The sequence below is a fragment of the Sciurus vulgaris genome (genome assembly GCF_902686455.1).
Source record: "Sciurus vulgaris genome assembly, chromosome: 1".
Lineage (NCBI taxonomy): Eukaryota > Metazoa > Chordata > Mammalia > Rodentia > Sciuridae > Sciurus > Sciurus vulgaris.
In genome coordinates this window covers 9,640,501-9,668,186 of record NC_136461.1, presented here as the reverse complement: position 1 = coordinate 9,668,186, position 27,686 = coordinate 9,640,501, and the positions used below count along the sequence as shown (strand labels likewise).

Genomic DNA, 27,686 nt, shown 5'->3' with positions numbered 1-27,686 from the left:
TCCACGTCCTGCCTCACATCTGACTTCGTCTTGAGCTCTGACGGGCTTGGAGATGTCACTTGTGTGGTTTTCCTTTTATTTCTCAAGACTTTCTCACTTCGTCCCCAGAGCTGAGCCCCTGGAAGGGTGCGCCCGGGACTCGGCCTCTTAAGAGGAGCCCCCACCTCAAGACCCAGCCCAAGCCTCGTTCTGGGCAGAGAAGTCTCCTGCTCTGGCCCGGCGGTGGCTGTGGGTCAGTGACACCTGGCCCTTCCCCGGCCAGTCTCCATCCCGTGGCCAGCAGAAGGAGCCCCCAGGTCCACGGACTTCGGTACTCAGCTTTCAAGGGGTGTGGCATGGGGGCGGGGGGCGCCTCTATTGCAGACAAAGCCTCCTTGCTGGTTTTTCTAGCATTTGCTTAATAAATAATGATCCGAGGTCTTTAGGGGGACAAGGGAGAGAACTGCCAATAGGAGGTTTAATTTTCTGTAATCAGCCCCTCTTGGCACGCAGTCACACAGTGCGCGGCGAAGAATTCATCTCTACCCCAAAGAACGGCCTCTCCCATGTCAGGAAAATAATCGCTCATGCAGCTGAGTCAGCATTTCGGGTGGAGACGGGGCTCCCAGGAATGGAAGCCGTGAGATTGGGTTTCAGATGCCATCTGAGTGGGATTGAGTGAGCCTCATTGAATTTGGGAGCTGGCAGACTGGAAGGGGGACAGGAGGCAGACAGAGGGGCTCTGCCTTTCTCCACGCTGGAGACATGGAGGGAATATTTAGGGAATGAATAGATGACCTCTGGGCTGGCCACGTGAGAGGCTGCCTTGGCCACTGCCTCCTCCAGGCCAATCATCTCTGGCATCCTCATTATACTTGGGAGATGCATCTGCGCAGTGCACACTGTCTTATAATCCTCGGAGGTGGAATTTCATAGCACAGCAACGCGTTTGCCTTTGACATTCTCCTGAGCAGGATTTATTGCTTCCAAGACAGATGTGACTTGAATCGATTATGCCTTGTAAGCAGTCTCTCTCCAAGCAGCCTCCGGGTGCCCTGGAATACTTTTTGCCTGAGTTCATTCAACTCCTAAGCTGATGTCAGAGTATTTCATCCTAATCTAATACTATTAAGGGCCCTTTGGGCCTGGAACTGAGAGAGCTATTATGCCAACCAAGCTAAGGGACGTAGCTCTCCCTGGTGAAGAGCTTCTGCATCCCACAACACACAGACCTACGGCAGGCCTTCCACGAACTTCCTCCAGTGCACCCAAACGGAAGCGTGCACATTCGAGTTACCTCTCCCTTCTGTTGACTTCCCACTACTGATGAACTTAGAATATGAGATATTTGTCTTTGGAAGTGAGGCAAGTGTTTAAAAATAGTTGGGAAATCATTGAATTTCCAAAAACTGTTTACAATAAAGATTCTCATCAAAATATCATATTTCTAGAAGAATGCTCCCAGACTTGAAGCCACATATCACCCTGACCATTCCCCAGAACTGAGGCTCCTTAGCATTTTATAAACATGGAAGCACTAGCTAGAGGCAGGACCTTTCAGAGATTCTTTGAGCCTGGGGGAATTAAGTGATGTGATTCTATCCGACTTTATTTAGCTAGGGATCTAGGATCACGACTACAATGTTTTAAAAAGTTAGTGGGTTTGGGAGAAGAGACAGGGGTGTGGAATTTTTGGACTAAACAAACTGGGACCCACTTTCTCCTTTATTAGTCTAAAAGACAAGAGTGAGAATCTTTGCACATTAAGAGGCTAAAGAGACAACAAGTTTCCCAGATTCCACATGTTGTTCCTGCCTGACTACCCGTGACATTTTTCTTCCGGATTGAATCCACCTTGATTTTAGAGTATGCAACTTGGATACTTATCAACAGTACAGTTATATTTTATCAGGCTACTTAAATGGGAACATTCTTGGGTGCATTGATTTGGGACCAGGAAAAAAAATGAGGGAATTTTTCTACACAGTAACCACATTATATGGGATATTTGAACCTCTTATGTAGAAAAGGGAAACATAGCTACCAACACCACTAAGGATTAAAGGTGTCAAGTGAATGAGAAATGCAGGGAGAAAAAATCTTTCCTTAAGCAATTTAAAACTTTTCTTAAGAGTAGTCATACATATTATGAGGTACAGTATGATAATTCACATATATAAAATGTGTAATGACCAAATCAGGGTAATTAGCATTTCTACTTTTTAAATATTTTCCATTTCTTTGTACTAGGAACTTTTGAATCCCTTTCTTCCAGTTCTTTATAAAATATGCAATAAATCGTCATGAACACAGTCATCCTAGCATGCCACAGAGCACTAGAAGTTACTCTTACTGCCTAACTGTGGGCTAATCCCTGTTACCCAACTTCCCTTGGATGTTAAAAGTTTCTGAAGTCCAGTTCTAGGCATTAAGTAAACTCAGACACAAAGGAGAGAGGGAAAAAATGAATGGGTTTTTCAGCCTCTTAGATTTTGCAAACAAGAATTTGCACAAAGTCTTTGGGGATTCGTTTCGATGGTTGCTGGGGCTGGGCTGTTGGCAGTAGGATTGGGTCCGGCCAGTGAGGAGAGCTAATCCTTTCAAGAACAATTTGCTGTTTTATTCAGTAAATTGCTCCAAATTTCCTTTTCTTCTGAATTAAAAAAAAAGGCTGTTGAGACTTCAGAATCTTTCCTTTCTCCCAGACAGGCTGGGGAGGAAGCAGAAGCTGAAGGCTGCTCACAATACAGGGGAGAGGGGGAGGCTGAATGGGAATGAAAGGCTCTGCATAATGTGGGGCACCCTCAGCCAGGGGCTCAAAACACCCCCAGGGCGGCTCCAAGGCTGACAGGTGAGAGACGCACAAAACCGTCCCTAGTCAAAGTCTTAGCGGCACAAGATCCAGGTGGTGAGACTGGTTTACAGAGGAAAACATGCAACACCACCGTGGGAGAAGCAAAAGCAAGAAACCACAGTTCAAAGCTCGGATCCGGAGCTGAACACAGGCGACCACCAACCCACACTGATCTCATGCCTACTCATCAGAAACCAGGCCCAGGGAGAAAGCCCCAGGGCAGACCAACACAGAAACAGCACCAGAACCTGAAACACTTCCAGATTCCAAGAGGTAGAAACGACAGTAAAACCTGGTGCAGCTTGGCTTCCCAAACACAGAAAACCAGGGACTCTCCGAAGACACCTGGTGTTTGCCTATCAATATATCTGGCGAGACCCACCAACAAAGACAGAAGGAGGAGATAGATTATATTTAAATATTTCAATGTAATAGCGTGCCCAGAGACACCTTGAAAAATAACATCTCAACAAAAGCACGTGATGGGCCAAATGTCTTCTGTAATAAATTCACTGCTAACATTGAAAAAAAAAAAAAAACTAACAGTGCAGATTCACTTACTGGGTGGTACATCAAATACACCAAATATTCATTAGCTACTCAGAGATGCAGTTGGGGATAAGTATCCGCTCCACTCCAATGCCTTTGCCAGCTTTGATGGCTGCCAAGTTGGTATGTAAATGGATTTTCACTTTTCCAAGGCTAATGGGAGATCTGTTCGACTCTCAGAGACAACACATATATTATTTTTAAGCCCTATTACTTTGACTTCAACACAAGTCATTTTAATAGCAAATCCCAAATCAGACCTCATCAGAAATCCAGTTCTGTGTCAAAATGTCTGTTATAGGGTTGTTTATCACAAAGGCAACTTCCCGCAGACCTGGTTATTAAACATTCTTAAAGAGCTTATACTTATAACAATAATAATGATAATAACAATAAGTTAATAATAATAAACAATGATGGTGGCAATAATAAAAATAGTAACAATAATGACTCCTCCGTGTGGAATTTGTATTGGTCCTTTACCTGAGCATCCATTAAGAGGTGCCTCATCAATATCATGGACCCCTTCAGAGTCTCCTTCTCAGCGGGTAGAAAGGGGTCCTTGTCTTCCTCCAGTGCCTTTGACTTGGTGACAATAAAATGGGAAATCTGGTCATTTAGGGTGTGTAGAGATTGCACGGCTGTGGAAGGAGAAGGAAGGGAAAATGAAGTCAAAACCAGTACCTTTCCAAGAGGAAGCAGCGGCCGCCTTTGGGGGAAAGGCCAGGGTGGGAACAACCAGGAGGTATCACGAGGTCCTTCTGCTCGTGCTGACCAGTGTGCACTAACCACCATCCAAGGGTCAAGTCTCTGGTGCTCTGGGGATGCACTCACGGACATGGAAACCACCTCGCGGGGCCTCCAGCCTCACCGGAGAAACCGCCAAGGAGCAAGTTTGCATCTAGATGTGTGGATGTGACTTTATGGTAAGTTTATAGACCACAGAGATTAACAGGGCAGGAGGGGACGGTCCCACGCTAGATTTACGTTCAGGGTAATACGGTTGGCTGTTTTACCTCTAAGCAGATGGCCCCTGTCATTGAAGTTTATGAAGGGACCCCAGCCATGTTTTCCAATCGGTGCCACGCGTGAGCTGGGGGGGCCATTATTTCCCCAGGACTCTCCTAGCACTTACCATCTGACACGCTATAGATCTTAAGATTTCACTTATTTATTAGGCTTCTTGTCCCTTTCTCTACTTTCTCTCCCGTGCACTGGATAAGAGCAGAGGGCCACTGTGTTTTGTGCTTTGTTTTGATTTTATCTGTTTCCTCTCATCTCCAACCATCGGAACAGCTACCCAGCAAGTAGAAGGTGCTCAATAAATATCGTTCAATTCATTTGCTTACATCTCCTTGACTGAAAGTGCCTTTCCTTCTAGAATTGGTATAATTTCCAGGTAGATCGACGATTGTAAGCCCAAAATTAGTAAGTGATCTCAGTAAAGTTACCACATTAACCACAGTTATGAAAAGGAAAGAAATCATCAGCAAACTGGTACACAGGAAAGGTTTCGAACTCTTCTGCTTCTGGCGAAAGGTAGCAAGAGAGCCCATCTTGCTGTAAATAACTAGAAAGATGGGCAGTGTTGTAGACGTTGTGAGCCGCAGACAGTCAGGGTCTCTGGTCCTTGAGAAAGGGGGAACCAAGCTCAGGCCTGTCATTTCCACATGTTTGGAAAGGAAAGACTTTCTAGATTTCAACAGAGAAAGTCAGTCCAAGTACATCACCCAGCAGAATCACTGAATCTCACCGAAGGAGACAGATCAGGAAGGTTAAGTGAGCTCGCATTTGCTGGACAGAGGACTGAAGGGGGAAGTCACATAGCAATTTCCAGAAATGTGCATTGGTTTCTTTGAATTGTGGGCTGCATATCAGTCCTGCATAGAGGTAGGCTGAAACCTTGTACGCTCAGGCAAGCTGGACTTCCAGGAGAAAACAGTTCCTGGGGAGCAATAAGCCAAATAATTCCCAGGGATCACACGGGGCCACAGTTGTTGGCTCACACGCCAGGCAAAGTGAGGGACTTTGTTGGAACACAAGGCACATTCAGTAGAAAGCTCAGAAGCTGAGCTTTAGAAATGAAGCCCAGTGATTCCTAGACTAAAGGCTACGACGGCCCCTTGGCGGGGGGAAATGAAGGCTTTAAAAATAAGCACTGAAAGGATCCAGCCAATAATCTGCAAGTAACTAAAATACCTTCTAGACAAATCTGAGTACTTTTTGGTATAACGAATTCTAGTACCCCAAAAAGTAAAGTTTATAATGTTTAATATTCAATAAAAAATTACCAGACATAAAAAGGAGCAAGATAATGTGTCTCTAACCAGAGAAAAAATCAGGACTTAGAAACAGACCTAGAAATAACCAAAGTGATGGTATTAGCAAACGGAACTGTAAGGACAGCATTAAAGATGTGCTGTGCACCTTCAAGGTTGTAAGATAAAGTGTGGATATAATGAGGAGAAAAATAGGATGTTTAAATAAGAACCAAAGAACTTCTAGGGATGGAAAATGTCATATCTGAAATGAAATTTTCCCTGGGTGAGATTAATATCATACTAGACAATGCAAGAGAGGAAAACCAGTGAACTTGAAATCATAGCAATAAAACCATCTGAAATGAAAGCACAAGGGCGTAGAGACCCGGCCAGGCCCAGAGCTGCCTCACACACCGCAGTCGGTGTCCAGCGTGGCAGGTGACAGGGTGGCAGAGTGAGGGTGGAGACAGCTTTGAAGAAAGAACGACATTTTTTTTTTTTTTCCCAAATTTGGTTGAGGTATAAACCCACAAGAATCTCAGTAAATCCTAAGGAGCACGTAGACAAAGAACGCCACACCAATGCATGTTATAATCACATTAACTAACACACAAGCACATACACACACACAGAAGGGGAAAGCTTAAAATCAGCCAAAGTAAAAAGGCATGTTCCATTCAGAGAAACAACGGTGTGGACTAACTCATCAGAACCTCTGCAAACCAGAAGACACAGCGGTGACACTTTGAAGTTACTGAAAGCAGAAAGTGCACCAACTTAGCATTCTCTACCCAACAGCAATGTTGTTCAAAAAATGAAGGTGAAAGACTTTTTTTTTTTTTTTTTTAAGATGAAGAAACACTAAGAGAATTCACCACCAGCAGACCCACATGAAAAGAAGTGTCCCAGGGAATTTCTTTAGATAGGAAGACAGTGACATTGGGTGGGAATTGCCTGCTCACACACATGGGGAGAAACACAGTTTGCCAAGACAAAAGCTGTCTCATCTTTCCATTCATCTAGAAGAGAATTCATGGTTTAAAGCAAAAAAAAAAAAAAAAAAAAAACCCACCCACAATAAGGTATTATGGGGTTGATCACATACATAGAAGCAAAATATATGACCATAATAGCACAAAGGATGAGAGGAACAGGTGGAGGTGGATATGTACGTAAAGTGGTGTCAGATTATTTGCATGCAGAACGTGTTAAGTTAGAGATACGTACTCTAAATCCTTGAGGAAACTCCAAAAACAATGAAGAGGTAACTAATAAATAAAAACAAGCCACTTTTGCAGCAGGGAGAATCCGACATGGAGGAGGGGCACCTGGAGGTGGGAGGCATGGGGTATGACATCAGGGCAACGATCGTTTGGAGTTGTAACGATAAATTTTAAAATTCTCTTTATACCTTCTGTGTGTGAGTGGCGAACAGGACGTTTGAGAAACCCTGAACCATAAGAAGAATATCCAGATAAAATCCCCCTGGCCTCCACCCAAGCTCTGCCTCGTGCATGCCACATGCCACCCCCTGCATCCTCCCAGGTCTTAAGAAGAGCCTTTGTCCCTCAGTCATGTTGGGGCTACCCCAGGTCCCAAGTCCCTTGGTTGTAGACACACAGCCCTTACCGTAGGCGAAAAGCTCTAGGTCAGTCCTGAAGAGAGCATTACTATGACTCTTTCCCCTCTAGCTAGACTGGTGAACTTGGGGTTCTCAAAATGTGTCTCTTACAACCCTGTCTATCCTTGTTCTGTATACTTGAGGCTTAGTCCCCAATACCTGCTCCAAACGTTATTTTGTTCTAAACTCACAGACTGAAAGAGTTAAGCGTTCCCCTTCTCTGATCAAGGCATGGAAAACTGCCAGGGAATTGACCACATTGTATTGCAATTGTTTGTTCAAGGATCCATCTGTGGTAGGTTTAATGATTAGATCAGATAAATGCCTTCCCCTGAACCTATCCTTAATGAGACCTTCCTGGTAACCCTCCTTGTGGGAGAAGCATAATTCCTGCCTTCGTTAACGCCAGGCTGTGATATGTGACTTCTTTGGACCAATTAAATGTTAGCAGATGTGAACTTCGCCATGTCCAGGGTGGAATCTGTAAAGGCCATCCTTTGACTCTGCTGTCATTCTTCCCTGCTTTCTGTGAGGGCAGCCTGGACTCCAGAATGAAGAAGACATGGAAGTAGAAAATAAACCTTTGCTACAATAAAGCAGCAACATTTGGGTGATGTTTGTTACTGCAGCATAGCCTAGTGAAGGCTGACTGTTACACAGTCTCTAGACAAGGCGGTGATTCCCTTGAGGGAAAGAAAGAAATTTTATTCACCAGGTAGCACTGGTATTCTCCAAAATAAAAAAGGCATTCTGGAAAAGTTTTTCGAATGCAACAAATGCAGCTAGATTGAGACTAGAGGCTCTGAAGTCTGGCTCTCAATCTGCCTACCCCTCCAACTAGCTATAATACAATTATGATAAAAAACGGATAGTTTATTAAGTGTCTGTCATACATCAGGGGTTTTAGAATCCTTTGTGCAGAATAATGAGTCACTAATCATGTGGATTCTGGAGTCAGAAACCCTGGGGTCACACCTCAGCCTCTGCTGCTTCCCGGGTCAACTAGAACCAGTCACTCGTAGCCCACAGTGCCGGGCACTTCAACAGCAGCGGCTGTGATTGTTAAGGACCTACTGCAAGTGAGGGATTTGAAGGTCACAAAGCTCCACACCCTGGAGACAAGGCCCAAGGCTGTGGCCCGCCATCGCCCAGGCCCACCATCTTCCCAGCGCCAGGCTGCTGCTCCGGAACACTGCTAGGCCAGAGACCCCACCCCACAAGCCAGCGCGCAGGTCACACAGAGAGGAGGGGCAGGGACTGGGCTAAGATGGCTTCAGCAGACACAGAGCAGGCCTGCGGCGGAGCGGCTGGCAGGCAGAGGCCCGCGAGGCCTGCGGCCTGGACTTGTCCACCTGCATCCCGCCAGCGTCCACTCGAGGTTCCCTTGCGGATCCTCATCATCATCAGTAGCAGCTCTTTGGCCGGCACCGCCTGCGCCTCACAGGAAGCACCTCCTTCACCCATGGCCGCGGGCCTTCTGCAGAGGAGGTGCCGCTGTTCCTGAAGGAACCTGGATCGGGTCCCGATGGAGATCGTGGACACAGTGACAGAGGCCGGAGGCCTGCCAGCAGGGCCCGGGCACGGGGTCCCACTCTGTGCCGCTCCACCTGCCCACCCGTGCGCCTCCCGCCACGGCTCTGCTGGGGACACCTCTCCCGCCCGGTCCCCCACCTGCCCGCCCCTCCACCCTAACCACCTCCTTTAAGACCAGCTCCCAAGGAGGCGGCGCGGGCGGGTTTCCACCTGGAGAGCACGTTGCTCGCAGGACTTAACGTGAGAGTCTGCTGGAACGGGGACGCGGGGCCTGGCAGGTGTACAAAGCACGTGAGCTCTGGTGACAGCCACTCCCCAGCCGTCCCCAGGTCTTTGACGTGCTGATGTTAACCAATTATTATTTTGAAGACCCAGGGTGGTTACGAAGTCCTTGCCAACTGAGCGAGCTGGGGTGGCCTGTGGGTATGGACCCCCTGGCCACTCACGTCCTCACCACAAGGCTGAGACCTGGGGCTCAAAAGCCTGCGGGGGGCAAACGCAACACTTCGAGTCCCTTGTCTTCAGCGAACGCGGACGAGCAGACCGCGAGCTAGCCAGAGTCCCTGCACTGCACACCCTCGAAACCACACCCCACCTCCCCGGGTCACAGACAAGACAAGCCCTGGGCCGCAAAGACCCCACACCCACCGCAGCCCCACATTGCTCTCGGCCTGCGTGTCCCCTCTAGGCTGCTGAGCAACATGGCCAGACGTGAGACCCCTCTCTCGTCCCCTCTCCAGGGCCGTTCATATGCCCTCCCCTCTCAGCACCAACCCCTGGCCCCTGAGGACAGGTGAGGGACAGGACCACTGGCAAGACTCTGCCAGTGTCACCCCAGGAGACTTGTGTGTGCTCCTGCCACCTTGTGGTCACTCCCCAGCCCTTGACTCATCTGTGCGTGTTGGATCCTTGGTCACAGGCAGCCAGGGCGTCCCACACAAGGCCAACGGGCACAGACTGCTGAGCACGTGGACAGGAGGCAGGCGTGTCCCCTCCCAGGAGCGTGCACCCGGCCTTCGAGGCGGGCGCCCCGTCAGGCGTGTGTGACGGTGCTTCGCGTTCTTGTCTGGTGAGCCTCTTCTCATAAGCCACGCTTTCCCTCCCCTTTGCAGAATCACCTATCCCCGCGTGAGGTTCCGGGCGGGCTGACCCACACCCAGCTCCCAGAGGCGGGCACACAGTCCAGGCTGGTCCATGCCAGCGTGGCAGGTCGCTGCAGCCACACAGGGCTCCGGAGGGGGCCGTGGTGCCATCCCAGGACTGTTTGGTGGGACTGTTAAGAGAGAGAGAAACGCCTCTCCTTTCCAGTCAGGGCTGGAAACAGGTGGGAAGTGTGGCCGCCGTGGTTTTTCACCCGTCATGTGAGCAGTCCTGCCTGAAGTCACACCAGCCCAGTGACCAGGTAGGCGGAGCTGAGGGCCGGGAGGGGCTGGTGACCACACGGGCACAGCGTGGGACTGAGCGGCAGCCTCCCAGGTCAGGACCCCTCCATCCTCCAGCCCCTGCAGGCTGGGCTTCTGTCACTTGCAACCTCCGAGTTCTGACGACCATCAAGAGACCTATGCCGCCCCTTCCCGGTGTGGCCACCCACCTGAGACCCCCGACATCTGCCTCCCTTTGTGAGGGATTCAAGATGAGCTTCCGATTTTTGACGCCTCCTGTTGAGACGCGGAGCCTAAATCCCTGCCCCGCGTCTGGCTGACCTGAGAGACCGAGGTGGCACCCTGGGATTCTAGGCCTGTAGCTTCCGTCCACGACTCTGGGAAGCAGGTGACCTGAGTCCACGTGCCTGGACAGCTTAGGAAGAGAAAGATACCCAGCCCCCATGGTCCCGGCCATCTGAGGTCCCAGACGTGTGAGTAAAGAAACCTTCCAGCACATTCTAACCCCTGGAAACGCAGCTTAGAGGAGAAGCAGCAGGGCCAGCCGTCCACCCCAACGGAGGCCCACGGGTATGGCACTGGCCACCTGCCCTGGGAACATAAAGGAGCTGCCCCTCTGAGCCACACCCGTTCCCGGACCACAGACCGAGAACATGATGACGTACTGGTCTGCGCTGCTCAGCCGGGGGTGGCTTGTCACGCAGCCACGGGCCACTGTGATAAATGACCGTAACACTGGTAGGACACACCTCAAAAGGAAGAGTCCAGGCGGCAGCTGGGTGTCTTTCCAGTCCAACACCACGCCCCTCGCTTTCGTGTGACTGTGCTTGGACAGAGAAGTGTTTGTCCAGCCGGAAAACAAAGAACGACCGGGAAGCTCTGCAGGAGACGGCCAGCTCGACCCCACCTGGCCCCCACCCTCCCTGCGGCCCCAGGATCAGGGGACGCACCTTCTCCTCCTCGGGCCATAAAAATCTCAACTACCTGTTGCCGTTCTCAAACGGTATGATGAGTTGGAGCATGAAGAGCAGGTCCAGGCCTCCTCACCCACCCGAGTTTAGGAAACTGAGTCGTATAACCCAGTTTATTGGGCTGGTAGTTCTGAATGTGAAATGATGTTCGATTTATTTCGGGTTATGTTGGTCTACAAATTTGAAGAAACACGTATTTCTATAGCAGGCTTATTTATAGGCGGTGTTGGTGTGAATTTCAGCGTACATTAATGAGTGCTTATTCAGGTTTCAGATTAATGAGTACTTATTTAGGATTCAGATAAGGATGGCACATTCATGGGTCGGCGGAAGGGAAAAAAAACAAGTCCCAACATTTTGTGTCATTAGCAAAAAATAGAAGGGACACGTAAGATTTCTTAACGTCTTCTGAAGAGGAATAACAGCTTCCCATATTGAGCCTCTGTTTTTATGGATCAGCTGAGGTATAAAATATGGAATAATAATAAGGTGACACCACACACTCGTTTTATGCAGATGAGTCCAGGTGTCACCACAATGGGCTACTGTACTTTTTTGTAGAAAAATATAGCAGATGAATCATATTATGGGGCGCAGAAGCTCCCCGGGTTTTATGATCTTGTCATTTATATGGTCCAGAGATATGAACTAATGATCACATTTTTCCCCACATGTTAAACAGCTTAGGTTTCCATATATCTCAACGGCTGGGATGTAGTGTGCATTAAAATGCTCACAAGTTTCCAGTTCTTGCTTTAATAGGATCTCATTAAATAAATGACGCCTAAATAATTCAGATTCTTTTCCCCCGTTATTATAATAAAACTCATCCCACAAGTCCAAAGTCGATGCTGGGAGCGAGGATGTGGAGAAATTGGAATCCTCGTTCACTGCTGGAGGGAATCTGAAAGGGTGCAGCCGCTGGGGGGAAGGGTTGAGAAGTTCCTCAATTACTTAAATATGAAGTTTCCTTATGAACCGGCAATTTATTCTTAGGTATAATATAAAAGAACCGAAAACAGGTCTTCAAGAAAACACTTGTACATGAATAGTCATAGCGACACCACTTATAATAGTCAAAGATGGAAATGACCCAATTGCCCATTGACCAATGAATGAATAAATAAATATGGCATGTTGATACAGTGGAATATTACGCAGCTATAAAAAGGAACAAGGTACTGATATATGCTATGATATGGATGAACCCTGAAAATATTATGCTGAATGAAAGAAGACAGACAAAAAGAGTCTACTTATAAGAAATTGTCATTTCATTTGTAAGAAATGTTCTTAATGGACCAACCCATTAAAGCAGAAAGCAAATAAGTAGATTCCAGGGATGGGGGGAGGGAAGAATGGGGAGGAACTACTTCATGAGTCAAATGTTTCCTTTTGGGGTGATAAAAGTGTTGTGGAACTAAAAGGTGATCATGGTTGCATGACATTAGGAATGCACCAAATGCCATTGAACCGTGCTCTTCGAATGGTTAAAATGGTCAATTTTGTTATGTGCATTTTTCTGCAGTTAAAGAAAAAATGTTAGGAGACCAGCTCAAAAGTACGCACCCTCCAAAAAATTAAAAGTTGGTACCGGACCATCTCCCTGTTGCCAGATGCTCAAGCAAGCCCTTGTGTGTGGGGATGACACTGTGGACACCCCTGGGGCTCGTCTGAGGGTGGGGTGGGGTAGGACCCAGTCCGCGACCCCAGCACCCATGGAAAAGACTTAAGTTTCAACACCGACCAGGTAACAAATCAACCCTCAGGACCAGAAAGGTGATTCATCTACCTGGTCATCAAGTGAGAGATCTGAGGGCTGAGGGGCCGAGGAGGCTGCGGTGTGCGACCCAAGACCAGCTGGGAGCCAGGGAGCCCCGCCTGCCAAGGCCCAGGGAGGGAGCGCACCTTTCCCAGAGGTGCCCGTAGGGCCTGGGCTTCCTCAGGTCAAGCCCTGCCTGTCTGTGACCCCCTCGGCCAATGTGGGCAGTGACTTCACCTCCTCGTATCTCTGCCCTCTCTCCATGGAGATAAAGCCACACCCACTCAGAACAGGGCAGCAGGAGTCGCTCAGGGCTGGTGCTCAGCGCACCGCAGTGGCTCCTAGTCCCCAGGACCCGCCAGGCTTAGTCCTCAGGGATCCCAGTCTGCCCTCCAAGGAAGGCAGCTCCTAGCAGGCCCAGGGAGTCCCAGGAGTCAGCTCCTGTCCCTTCTCACAGCCACAACGCCCTCCCTGGAGACCCCATGGAGTGGGCTCCACCCAAACGGCCCAGAGGCCTGGCAGAGCCTGGGCGTTGAGCAGGGTGTAGCAGCCCTGCGGCTGGACAGGTGCGGGGACGTGCTGAGCACCCAGCCATCCTCCAGGGTGCCATCCGGAGGCACCGGCAGAGAAGAGGGGGCGGAGAGAGGGAGAGCAGCGACAGTAGGGACCCCAAAAATAACAAGCAGAGATGGGCCACTGCCTTTCCGTCCACCCCACCCCCGCTGCCCCTGCTCTGAGCCCTCGTGACACACTCCCGTCCCCAGGAGCCAGCTTGAGTTGTCTTCTGCACCAGGAGAGCCTGCTTCTTACCCGTTCCTCAACCTGTGAGAGGGTCACCTTCGGAGAAGCCTGTCATCCACTGAAAACGTGTTAGAAATGCCCCGCGCGCACCTGCCCACCACACAGCGCGACGCCCACTGCAGACCGGGGTCCTCCGCCCGGGGATCACAGCCTGGCACGAGCCGAAGCTCCCACCACCTCCAACACCAGGAGAAAGCTGCGCCAGGGAAAGAGGACAGCTCGCCATCTGAGCTGTGGTCTCCACAGGAGGCCTGTGGCTCCCACACCCCGGTGAGGCCGCACCTCCGCCGGTCAGGGCCATCTGCAGGGCTCTCGGATGGTGGCTTCTGTCCTGTTTAGGGTACTTCCTGCGATTGCTCAGGCTTCCAGGCCACACGGGAGCCCTGCTATCCACCGAGGCTGGCCAGGCTCACTTGGAGGGCGGCTGCTAACGGCCCCGCTGTGGACGAAGCACCTGGGGACACCACGCGCTGCACGAGGACCTCACACACGTCCTCCCGTCTCGTCTTCCCGTGATCCAGGCCCGCGTTCGATGGGCTCTGTCCCTCTGTGGGAAAACCTGAGGCTCGACGGTTTGACTTGGCTGTGGCCACTCCATCATGGACCGTGAAGGGCTCCCCAGTTCCTGGTCTCCGGCTGGACAGGAGGGACACATCTCCCTGGGGAAGGATGCCAACACCCCTGCATCTGAGAGCCCAGCAGTTTGGCTCCCCAGCGACCCAGCCTGTGAGGGGCACCCCAGTCAGTCTGGAGGAAGCTGCCTACCTGCCGTCCTGCGTCTCCTTCCAAGGCAGCCTCGAAGGCCCATGCAGGAGGCCGGCCCCTGCCTCCTCAGGCTAGCGCCATCCAGGGAAGGAAGAACCGCCTTCGTTCTCCAGGTCGCAGGACCCCACGCGGTGTCCGAGCTCGCCCCACCAGGCCACGAAGGCCGCGACCCCCCAGGCGCCCCACGCAGCTGCACCCCTCTTTCCGGGCAGCCTCTGCCTTACCCAGGCCAGCTCCACTGCCACCTCTCAGGAGTTGCGAGGGGAAAATGACGAGAAAAGTCACCCGTTAGGAAAGGACCATGACAAGACCGCGCAGACAGGGGACTTGCCTCGGAAAACACACAGACGGGGCTTCTCGCCGTCCAGGCGGAGGCCATGGTCAGGAGAGGGCTTTGGCCAGAGGAGGAGGGAGCAGAGCCACAGAGGTGTCACCCTGATGGTGGCAGAAGAGAAGGCACAGCTGCGGTCTCAGGGAGGTGCCTCCCCTGGGACAGGGGGACCTGGGGGAAATTGCCGCGAAGCTATGGGCTCGCGAGCACTCAGGCCCCACCGGGTGGCCTTAGGGGAGGTTGGGGGCCCCTGGTTTCCGCTGGCTTCTCCACCCGAGGCCCAGTCCAGCCTGAATCTCCCCACAAGGTGTCCTGCCTCTTGGTTCCCTTACCCTCCCTCCTGTATCTGAATTTAGTTTCCCAGACACTCTTGGATTTCACCCTCGTACTTAGTTCAGTACCCAGGCGGAGCCCCACTTTCCCATCATAGTGCTGGTACCCGGGCCAGGAGGGAAATGTCCCGCCCTCCCCCAGGGAACTTTCCGGAGCTCGGGTCTTGCGTGGAGGCTGTTCTCCCTGTGATAAAACAAACCCAGCAACCTTGGAATGGAATGTGAAAGTCACAGGACAGTTTAAGTTGAACGAAAGATTTCAAAGAAGGAGCCTCTTGTGTCCCGCCATCTTGGACTTGGGGGTCCTCGCTCTCTTTCCTCTTCATTAGCCATGTTTTGGTGCCAAGCTTGAACTTCTTAGAGATCATATTCTGAGGCCCTGGGATATCTCGGTCACTGCACACAGCCCAGAGCAGATGGCGGCCCCACAGTCCCTCACACAGAGTGGATACTTACAACTTTCCAAGTCCATAACAGGTAAAAATCTCCTTCATTATACCCAGAGAAGAAAGAGATGCCTAAGTTACCTAAATACATAACATTCAATCAAAGAAATTTAAAAAGCAAACATATTTCCAGGGATATAAAACTAGAAGTAAGTCAAACATAAGCGAATAAAATCTGAGAAACTGCTTTTAATAATAGATAATATTTGCAATTAGCAGGCTGATTGTATGGAAATAAGTCTAACCAGAAGGTTCAAGTATGCTAAAAAGTGGACTTCCGTGAAAAGTCTGTTCAGTTCTTGTGCCCATTTATTGATTGGGTTATTTGGGGTTTTTTTTGTTTTTTTTTTTTTGGTGTTAAGTTTTTGAGTTCTTTATATATCCTGAAGTGCTCTATCTAAGGTGCATGTGGTAAAGATTTTCTCCCACTCTGTAGGCTCTGTCTTCATATTGTTGCTTGTTTCCTTTGCTGAGAAGAAGCTTTTTAGTTTGAATCTATCCCATTTATTGATTTCTAATTTTACTTCTTGTGCTTTAGGAGTCTTGTGAAGAAAGTCAGGTCCTAAGCTGACACAATGAAGATTTAGGTCTACATTTCCTCTATTAGGTGCAGGGTCTCTGGTCTAATTTCTAGGTCCTTGATCCACTATGAGTTTTCTGCAGGGCGAGAGATAGAAGTTTAATTTCATTTTGCTCCATATGGATTTCCAGTTTTCCCAGGACCATTTGTTGAAGAGGCTGCCTTTTCTCCATTGTATGTTTTTGGTGCCTGTGTCTAGTATGAGGTAACTGTATTTATGTGGGTTCATCTCTGTGTCTTCTATTCTGTACCATTGGCCTACATATCTATGTTGGTGCCAATACCATGCCGTTTTTGTTACTATAGCTCTGTACTATAGTTTGAGGTCTGGTATTATGATGCCTCCTGCTTCACTCTTCCTGCTAAGGATTGCTTTGGCGATTCTGGGTCTCTTGTTTTTCCAAATGAATTTCATGATTACTTTTTCTAGTTCTATGAAGAACATCATTGGGATTTTAATAGAAATTGCATTAAATCTATATAACACTTTTCGTAGTATAGCCGAACATGAAAAATGTTCATCATCTCTGACAATTAGAGTAATGCAAATCAAAATCACTCTAAGATTTCATCTCACTCCAATCAGAATGGTAACTATCAAGAACACAAGCAATAATAAGAGTTGGTGAGGATGTGGGGGAAAAAGGCACACTCCTACGTTGCTGGCAGGAATGCAAATTGGGGCAATCACCTTGAAAACAGTATGGAGATTCCTCAGAAAGCTTGGAATGGACCCACCATTTGACCCAGCTATCCCACTCGTTGGTTTATACCCAAAGGACTAAAAATCAACACACTACAGTGACACAGTCACATCAATCTTCATAGCAGCTCCATTCACAATAGGTAAGCTATGGAACCAACCTAGATGCCCTTCAACAGATGAATGGATAAAGAAAATGTGGTCTATATACACAATGGAATATTAGCCTCAAAGAAGAATGAAATTATGGCATTTATAGGTGAATGGGTGCAACTGGAGAATATCAAGCTAAGCAAAATAAGTCAAACCCAAAAAACCAAATGCAAAATGTTTTCTCTAATAAGTGGATGCTGATCCATAATGGGGGGAGTGGGGTAGGAAGAATGAAGGAGCTTTGGCTTGTGCAGAGGGGAGTGAGGGGAGTGGAGGGGGGGAGGTGGGAAGGACCTTGGAATGAGACAGACACTACTTCCCTACATACACGTATGATCACACTACCAGTGTGACTCTGTACCACGTAGAGCCAGAGGAAGAAGTCAGGCTCCATTTATGTCTGATGTGTCAAAATGCGTTCTGCCGTCATGTTTAACTAATCAGAACAAATCAACAAAACGCGTGGGCCTCTGATACGATCACATTAGGGTACACTGACTTACCAAACCCTTTGGAATAATCATAACTTTCCTTTACTCATTGTGGCACCTCTGCTAGTACAAATTCCTTCCAGAACAAAACGACAACAATAGCTGTTACTTATTGAGTGCCTGCTGTATTCCAAGACCCAGGATCTTCCGGTAGAAAGAGTCCTTACAAAAACCCAACGAGTCTGCTCTGATTGCCTGCATTTAAGAGACGAGGAACTTGAAGACACAGAAACGACTTGCTCAAGGTCACAGGGTCATCGACGGCAGAGCCAGCATTCAAACCCAGTTCTGTCCGACTCTGGGGTCCTTGACTGAGTCCACGTGCTCACGTTTTAGAATTGAGGAGCCAGGTGCACGTGTCCATTGCCCTTATTTACTTCGAGACACTCATTGTCCTTTCTCTGGCCTTTGTAGGACTGGGGGAGGGGCTCCTGCTGGAAGGCACCCGCAGTGTCCTGAAACAAGACAAGTCACCACCCGTGAAGTCTCAGGACTCCCTCCACCAAACGGTACTTCCGACTCTCTGCCTGACGTGGGCAAGGCCCCCATAGTTTGCCCCTCAGAAGTGAAGCTGGTGAACACCAGTCAAAGCCCAAGATTCCGGGCAGCTGCCATGGGCGGTGACAGCAGAATGACAAGGGGGACCAGAAGAACCTCTCCGGGTCTGAGGGCATGAGCGGCAACAGGGGTGACCAGGGGCAACCTTTCCTTCTCACTCAGAGTCCAAAGAGAAGCCCCGGAGCAGCTTCCTGGGCTTCGGGAAGCAGCAGAACCTTCTCCTCCCCACGTGAATGGGCTGTTGACATTTTAACACGCGGCCAGACGCAGCCTTGTGCAGCCCAAGGACACGATCTGCATGCAAATGAGACTGAGCCTCTCCCAGGGCCCCGGGCCAGCCGTGGGCAGGAGGCTCACCGCCAACGTCCATGCCAAGGTGGCCAGGCCAGGCCTGGAGGAGGGCACTGCATGTTAAACAGACCCTTGTCATTCCTGATTTTAACAGGGAGACCGGCTGGGCCAGGGGCGGCATGAACCAGAACCTGGCCCTCGGGTGGGAAGGCCTGGCCTGCTGCCCGTGTCCGACCTCAGCAGAGCAGGTCCACTGAGAAACAGGACCTCCCCGTGCCCCAGATTCAGCCTGGGCCCTCGTGCTGTGTTGAAACTTAATGAATATTAAAATTCCCAAAGTCGGGGGGTGGAGTTTGAAAACCAGAGCCCCTAACCCGGAACTGCCAGAAATACTGAAACCCGACGACGGACACGTGACACATCATTGCCGTCTCAGTGATCCCGTGGCACGTTAAAGCCTGCACACACGTCCTCAAGGCAGGAACAAAGAGAGGCGCGGTGATCCTTCTGCTGCTATTTAACACATCATTTACATACACTGATCGTGCGTTTGCTTATATTTGACATATAGTGATGCTTCCACTAAAATTCGCACCCTCCGAATTAAAGCAAATATGCTCAGGGGAGAACCACTCCCAACGATGAGTCCCTCTCCCTGATTGGAGGTAGAGAACATTCCTCAGGCTCACCCGACAACAGTCTCTGACGCCATGGTCTAAGGAAGCCAAACAGCCTGGACAGAGAAACTGAGGTCATGGTAAAGACTCGCCATGGAATGAAGGTCTTTGCAGCTGCTGAGGCTGATTTAGGAGCTGAGGGGAGGCCTCGCTTATCAAGCATCCCAGCAAGCTGCGACGTGAGCTCGCCCAGGCTGCCACGCCTCGTGCTGTGTGCAGGAGCTGACTGTCCCCCCAGTCCTTTGTCTCGGACCTGTTGCTGGGCAGAATCACTTAGGCCTGCTTGGTTTGTTCACACTACGACCCTCAACATATAGCTCACCTACAGGCTGGTTCCGTTACGCTTTAACAAGCGTGTTAACCCGATTGGATAATGTGCCTATATATGTCTTATACAATCCGAAGTAAAATTAGACGTGTGCCTTCGGAGCCTGGTCTCTGGTGTCTGAACTGGGGTAACACCGTACGTCCTCACTCTCAGTGGGACCCCCTCATCTCCGAACATCTACAATTGGAAGCAGGAATGTGGGGCCCCCGGAAGGAAGGCGTGGCAGAGAAAATCTCGCAGGGTTGATACCCAGTTGCATTGATATCAATCTCACGGCAAATCCCAGCTTCACGCGCCATGAGATACACGCCCCTGCTTCCACAAACCACCCCGAAGGAGCAGCCTCCGCAACGTGAGTCCAGGCAGGGCTCCGCCTCTCCATGAAGATTCCTACCTGGCACAGAAGCTTGAGCCAAGTGCTTGCAAATTCCAGGACTGTGAGAACCAATCTCCCCAGCAGAACCCTAAGTCTGCCTAGGGGCCACATTAACCCCTAAGGCTGTATAGACTGTAGAGGATCCCGTGTGGATCAGTGGCAGAAATGTCCAAAATAATTTTTATTTTCATTTTAGAGAAAAAGACGTTTTGATGGACTTTTCCCTTCTCCAAACAGAAGGGGCAATTCTTGAACTCACTCACCATCCTCTGAAAGAAAATAAGAACCTCAAACTAAATAAATAAAAGAAGGAATACAGAGATACAGCCCAGTTTTACATAAGAGCTAGAAATTGCTCATTCTTGCCGAGCAGAAAAGATTTATCAAAGGAAACCTCATTCTCAATTTTAATTACTACCTATACTACTTAATTACTTCGGGTCTGTTAATATTTTAAAATCATTTTGTTTTACTGCATCTTGTCTGTATTCAAAAGTTCAGCAGGAAACCACTTTGAATCTCAAATAAGTTCTATTTCAGGCTTCGAGACTGATGGACGAGACAAAGAAACCAATTACCTGGGAGCATATTTTCTTCCCAGATAAATTTCTTTTGTTTGAAAGCCTGTACCTTTGGTTATGCAATCAACAAACACGGTGGCATGGAGGTTAGAAGTCGAGCTTTGAAGTTTCAGACTGCAGCTCTACAGCTGGGAAACTACCGACCTGGGGCAAGTTAGCAAATCTCTCTGAGCCTCAGCTTCCTCCTCATCCGTGAAATGGGGCTAGCGATCCACCTCCAGGCCAAGGACTGAGGTCCAAGTGAATTACCAGGCTGAGCCCAGGGCGGGGACTCTGTGGACTTGCTATTTCGTGAGCACGGCTGCTCCTTCTACCACGTGGGTGATGACCGTGACTCTGGCTGTGGTTATTTCTGAATTTCCAGGTTTCCTACGTGTGGACACAATGAAGACAGGGGCACCTTGGCGCTTGAGGGACTCACAGTCCACTGAGAGGCTCTTCGCCGGCAGGTTGTTCCACCCGCAGTGAGTTCTGTGCAGTCTGAGCCGCGTCCCCGTGTCTCACTCACCTGGGGCATGGAGCACATCCACAGAACGTCCCAGGTGGCGTCCCACGCTACCGTTCACTCCTGGGCTCACGCCCTTCCCCCAGAGCCAAGAAGCCCAAAGCAGCACACAACTGGCTTTACTCTCCTGGCTTTAAAGTCTTTCTCGAATCCACCTATTTGGGATGCTCAGTTAGAGACGAAGGGTTGGAACCCGTCCCTGGCTTTTCCTCTCTGCTCTCCCTGAATCCAGCCAAGGTGAGGCAAATGATAAACAAGATGCTCTGTTTCTACAACAAGCAAACACAAACTTAAGTCCACAAGACAATGGAAAAGGCGGAAAGGGGACAAGAAGAAAATGAGAGAAGTTCACAGCAGGACAAGCGGACTCACCCATCAGAACCCCAGGGCAGCAATGGACAGAACCGGAAGCAGCCTGGCTGGCATCCCTGGGGCCAGAGAAGCCAGGGCAAAGCACGGAGGAAGAGCCAGATGTCCAGGGAGCAGGCCCAGAGACTCCCCGCCAGCCGGTGGCAGGCGGCTGCCCGCCCCACCTGGCTGACCCTGGAGAAGGAGCTTCTGTGAAAATGGAGCAGGTCTCCAGGCTGAGGAGGGAGGGAAAGAAACACGGAGCTGGAGGAAGCAGATTTGCAGGGAGATGGAAATTCAAAGGCAGAGGCACCTTGTGTAAATACAGGTCCAAGTGAAGGTTGATTGACCTGTTCGACACGAGATCCCCAGCCTTCCCCGCAACAGCCCAGCTCCCGATGGGGGTGAGGATGATACCATCTCACCTTCGTGCTTCTTTGGGGCCACAAACCGTTCCATGTGTTTCTTGCACATGGTCTCATTGGATCCTCGCAACCATGCTATTGCTGCAGAGGTGGATTCTACCAAGTCTCCATTTTATAGCTGAGGTGACTGAGGTCAGAGAGGTTAGGTCATTTCCTGAAGATCACACAGAAAGTTAAATGATCAAATTGGGGTCTGAATCCAGGCCATGAGCAAACAAGATGATTATACCCGAATAGGAGACTGACAGCTCTCCCAGGAACTGAGCTAGCCAAGGAGATATGAGCCAACAACACTGCCTTGTGGATTCTCCGAGGAAACAGCACAACCAGGGTATTCCACAGCTGCCCCTGTGGGCACAGAAGGGCCAATGACCTGTTTAGTGTCACCTCTAAGATATGAGCAGACAGCGAAGAATTATAGGTAGCTGATAAGAACCTTCGATGGAAGGGAGCGAGGTTGGGAGAGAGGGAAGGAAAGAAGGGGAAGGACAGAGAAAGAAAAGAAAGACCAGAGGGAGAGAGAGAAGTAAGAGAGATGGAGGGACCATATTTGCAAGATGAAAACTTTTTTAAAAGTCCCACTAAGAGCCACAGAGGACATATGATCATGAAATTCAAAACATCAGAAATAAAGAGATGGTCCTACAGGGCACCAAAGAAAAGAAGAGGGGAAAAACCCACTTCCTGTATTAGCTATCTATGGCTGCATAACAAACAGTCCTAAACCTCACAGCACACAACAGCAAACCTTATCATCTCCCATAGTTTCTGAAGGCCACGAGTCTGGGAGTGGCCTGGGCAAGTGGCTTGGGCTCAGGATCTCTCATGAAATCGCAGCCAAGATGTGGGTTATTGTCAATCAAATGCCTGATATGTTTGAAATGATTAAGGGATGATCTTAGGAAAGGGCAAGAGTGTGGAGGTGACATTTTATAAGCTTCATAGAAACTTTAACAAATGAACAAAATACAAAGACTAACTCCAAGGTACAACATAAAGTAAGTGCCAGCAAGGAGCACTATGTGACTGCTCCCCGTGACCCGTATTTACACACTCAAAATAGAAGCACTGAACACTGAACGCACCAAAGTCACACACGATGTGTGTGTGTTGGGGAGGAGGATGATACGACAGCTAAATTCTCATCTTCCTCAGCTGGATTGAACAGAGAACGGAGAAAGAATACCAAGGAATCACATCAGAGTTACTGTCTCAGTCAGCTCCAGCTGCTGTAACAAAAATGTCACACACTGACTGGCTTACATGATGGAAATCTGTCACCATTCTAGAGTCTAAAAGTCCAAAATCAAAGTGCCTGATGATTTGGTGCCTGGCTTGAAGATGGCTCTCTTCTCACTGTAACCTCACATGGTGGAGGGCAAGGGAGCAAGTGAATTCTCTCCTGACTCTTCTAATAAGGGTGGAAACCATCAGGACCCAATGCCATTCCATGTCCCCACCTCCTGTGGCCACAGGGTTTCATCATATGAATCTGAGGGAGGCACAAACATTCAGTAGATCACTCCTATCACCAGCCCCCAAAATTCACTTCCTTCCACACACAAAATCCCTTTGTTCCCTTGGAAGCCCAACAACAGTGTCTTGTTTTGGTGTCCACCCTGAAGTCCAGAGTCTCATCTAAACGTCCTCCGATTCAGAAGTGGGTGAGACTCAAGGCGTGATTCATCCTGGGGCAAGATGGCCCTCCAGCTCTGAACCTGCAAAGCCAAATGGCTATGTGCTTCCCAAATACACTGGTGAGCAGGCACAGGAGAGGCACCGTGGTTCTGAAAGGGAAAAGTGGGGCTGAGGGAAGGACAGAAAGGTTCCCAACAAGTCCAAAGCCTAGCAAGAGGAACTCCATGAGGATGCGGCCCGACAAAGTCCTTACAAGGTCTTCTGACCCTCTGGGGCAGACACTGCCCACACAGAAACCCCCTGCAGTGGCTCCATCCATGTCCTGGCACTGCCTAATGGGCCACGTGGCCCCTGGGCTCTGCCCCTCAGCTCTGGACAGGCCCACCCCCACACCTCCCGTCAGAGGCCATCTGTCCTGAAACTGAGGTGGACTGGGTGATAGCTAAGCCACCTCCACGGCCCTTCTGCCCTTTTCCTGGGGGACAGTGTACATGCACAGCCCTCCCTCACTCTGTCCCCTTTTGTCCACTCCCTTTGGTCCCAGCTGGCAAGTTCTGCTGGCATAATCCCACGTCCAGCCCTTGCTTATTCTGAGATGTGTGATTTGGCCCATGATTCATGGAAACACTGATCCTATCAAGTGATTTATCGACCACACCCATAAGCTCCCTTTCAAGCAGGCTTTCTGTCTGTCTGTCTCTCCCGCTCTCTCATAATACGGCTAGGTTGGGAATTCTTCAGATCCTCTTTGCTGAACAATTCCATCTTTGATTCATGTCTCTCTTCTTGCATTTTCTATTGTGGTGTGGGGGACACAAGCTGCCCCTTCGACTCTCTGCTTAGGAATCTTCTCGGCTAAATACCAACTACATCGCTTGCCAGTTCCCCCTTCCAGAAAACACCGGACCGCAAACACGTTTCGGCCAAGTTCTTTGCTTCTTTAGAATAAATAGTCCCTTTCTCCATTGTCTAATCACGTGGTCCTCATTTTCACGTGGGACCTCTTCAGAACTGTGTTTAATTTCTGTATTTCGACCACCATTCTGTACATCAGTATCTCTGTAGAGATATATTGATTAAAATCTAGAGATTAAAAATGCTTGTTTTTTTACAAAAAAAAAAAAAAAAAAAATAGCTAACAAGAGTAGATCCCAATTGCCTCTGGGTACTTGGTTCATCTCATTGTACAGGATTTTGAGAATGGATTGCTATGAAACTCTGAAGAACATCAGAGAAGCAACACAGTACCTTGGAAAGACTGCCAGCAGAATCCTGTTGGGCCTCAAAGAGGCTGCTGGGAGGCCATAAGGGACACTGGGCTCGGGGCGAGCATTGGAAAGTGGAGTAAAGGGGACCTGTGCTGTGCCACTTCAGTGATGCCATCGTGTGGAATGACCTGGAAAGTGGAAAGCAGACCTAATCGGCTGGATGATCTGGCTGGAGAGTCACGGCCAGATGGCTGAAGATGTCACCTGGCTTCTTCTTGGTACTACGAATAAAATGCAAGAGGACACAGAGAAGCTCAAGTCAAGTGGGACTGGGGTGGGGGAGGGCAGGACATCCTTGTTTTAGAAATTTCATTTCCTCCAAACCCCAAAGAGGGCGAAAAGTAAGAAATGTTCCCAGGCAAAAAAGCAAATCCAGAGCTTTCTTGCAAACACAGCATAAAGGTAAAGCCAAAGTGTGGCTATAGATGCCTTCTTTACAGCCTTTGACATACCTAAGGCGGTGCCCCCAAGGAACAGCTGAGTCAGACGATGGGGCGTCTAAGAAGGCTGATGTTGTTCTTCAATAGTCATGGCTAAAACCAAGGTAGAAAAGCTGATTTCAGAGAGATTTGGAGGCTGGTTTTATCTAATGGCATAAACTCCAATAAGATTTACAGGAGATTTACAATAGTCTTAAGAGAATTGTAGTGGTGGATACACTCAGCTTATCCTGAAAGGGTGAGAAGGAGATCTCTGCAGATCCTCAAGTTTCCACCAGCCAAAAGCAAAGGAAGAAAAATGCAGCTATAAACATTAGCTATCTTCCTACCAAAGTAACCGTGACTCACAAGGTGTAACTGAGAGCTCAGAGGGTGAATTTTAAAGCCAAGAGAAATTATTCTTGCTACTTGAGTACCTGAGGTGTTTTAAAATTGGTATATTCCAGTAACTTCTGTGTGCTTTGCAATTTCCCCATTATGAGCAATTTCCCATGTATAGCACTTACCCTATATTTGTCCCTCTGCTTCATATGTGAGGCACAACTTGTCTCTTTAGTTTACAGGACTCAAAAAAATGGCACCCAAGGAATTATACCTGGACCTGATTTTATATGACAAGATTTGAGACAGAACTATGTTATTAGTTCTGTCTAATGAAATTTGGGGTGGTCTTGACAGAGAGGAAGTAGTTTGCCTGCAAATCATTAGGGGTAGAAGGTAGATAACGATGACCAGAATCCAAAATAGAATTCAGTGACTCTCATGTCCTGGTGTCTACACACATGTATACTCCTCTCCCAAATGCATAAAAAGGATATTGTGGAAGAGTTTAACTTACATGATTAGGTCACAAAAGACTGTGGGTACTGTCTTGCTCTTTGACCACTCTTTTTGTAGGAATTGAGCCAGGGTGTCCTGAGGACTCTCACAGCATTATGAAAAGGTCCACACAGTGAGAAACTAAGGCCTCCTGATAAAATCTAGCCCAGACTTGCCAGCCATTTGCGTGTGCCATCTTGGAAGCAGATCCTTCAGTTCCAGTCAAGTTTCTCAATGTCTCTTGTCAAGCCAGCAACATTATTACTGTGTCTTCATGAGAGACACTGAGTCATAACCAACCAAGGAAGCTGCTCCAGAATTCCTACCCACAGATGTTGTGAGATGATGATCTGTTAGTAAGTCACTCCATTAGAATGCAATTTCTTTTACAGCAATAGATAACTAATGTAGTGAACATTTTAACTCTGTTATAAACTACAGTTTTGATTATGTTTTAATACCCTGACAAATTCCCATATTTTAAACACATGTCTTCTTAAAGACTTATGTGTAAGAAGCATTCAATTCTGCCTGTGTGTTCTTACTCTTCTTCCAGAGTAAAGAAGGATGGTTCCACCCACCAGGGAGATAACTTGTGTGCTTGAAGGACAAGTCAGAATACAACCAGTAGGACTCCACTGAGCCACACAGATAAGTCCTCTTATCAGCAACGAATTATTTCCACTGATAAAACTGGGGAAGGATGTAGCCTTTTATTTGCCATGAGATGTAATCTTTAAAAACATATACACAGCTTCAGAAAACGGTAGAAATTGAATAGTCATGCACTTACCAGAGATAATTTAGGTCTACATCCTCCATGGGAACAGAAAGAGAAAATAAATGGGGACCCCCAAATGAACTCCCAGATTCACTTACGACCCGCTCAGCAAGAGCTGCTGTCAAAAACTTTACTGAAGAACTTAAGCCTCCTGCGGTCGCTGAGCGGAGGCGCACACCCAAGTCCCAAGACGCCAGGCTCCGAGGCCCTTCCTGAAGGCAAGCACCAGAAACATCCCCTCAGGAGTGAAGGATGTTCACTGAGAAACAGCTGGACGACCCCACCCTGCTCTTCAACAGGAACCTGTACCAGACCCCAGCCTGAAGAGAGAGATGGACTCAAAACTGAACTTAGACCCAATGGTCCTGCAGATTTGGTTCAAGAACCACAGAGCACAACTTGAGAAAGAAGAGCATAAGGTTCAGCAAAATCAGGAAGCCCCCCAGCAACCAAGGCCAGGCCCCCCTGGGGCAGCGCCGACCCAGCCCCGGTCTACACACACCGCCAGACCCCCTCCTTCCAGCTCAGCCTGTGCGTCTTTGAAGGCGCACACAGTCCACGCCGGGAGCCACAGAATGATTCGCTCTGGCTGCTGCCAGGACCCCACCATGTCCTCCCTCCACCCGAGTTCAGAACCTCAGGGTGCTCTCCAGGCAGAACGTCCGCTCTTCTCCCCTCCCCTGTGCCAAGGAGAGAGTGACGCTAGACACGGATGCCACGCCCGCCGGGCAATCTGTGAAGCTTTGTGAACACGGGATGCTGCCCAGGAAGCGGAGGGACACAGTGAGTGGCTGGGTCTCAAGCAGCTCATGGAGAATGTCTGCAGCTGAGCAGGACACCAGGAAGGCAGCCGTTTTCGGCATCCTGAGCAACTTGGGTTTTTTTTTTTTTTTTTAAATTGGGGATTGAACCCAGGAGCGCTCACCACTGAGCAACATTCCTCTTTTTTATATTTGTTATTTGGAGATAGGGACTCGCTAAGTTGCTGAGGTTGGCCTTCAATTTGCGATCCTCCTGCCCCAGCCTCCTGAGCTGCTGGAATTACAGGCCTGTGCCAACGCTCCTGGCTCAATTTGGGGTGTCTAATGGACCAAGCCCAAGTGAGTTCTAAATCATCACTTACTGCCAGGTGCAGTG

At 49.1% G+C, this 27,686-nt stretch overlaps 1 protein-coding gene across 1 annotated transcript in view; it reads right to left on the bottom strand.

Annotated features, from left to right (window-relative positions):
- Positions 1 to 27,686, bottom strand: part of KAZN (kazrin, periplakin interacting protein) — a 1,024,745-nt gene that overhangs the window by 730,977 nt on the left and 266,082 nt on the right. The window contains exon 2 of the mRNA XM_079142965.1: positions 3,866 to 4,023. Coding sequence (XP_078999091.1) covers positions 3,866 to 4,023 — 158 coding nt within the window. The remainder of the gene's footprint in view (positions 1 to 3,865; positions 4,024 to 27,686) is intronic.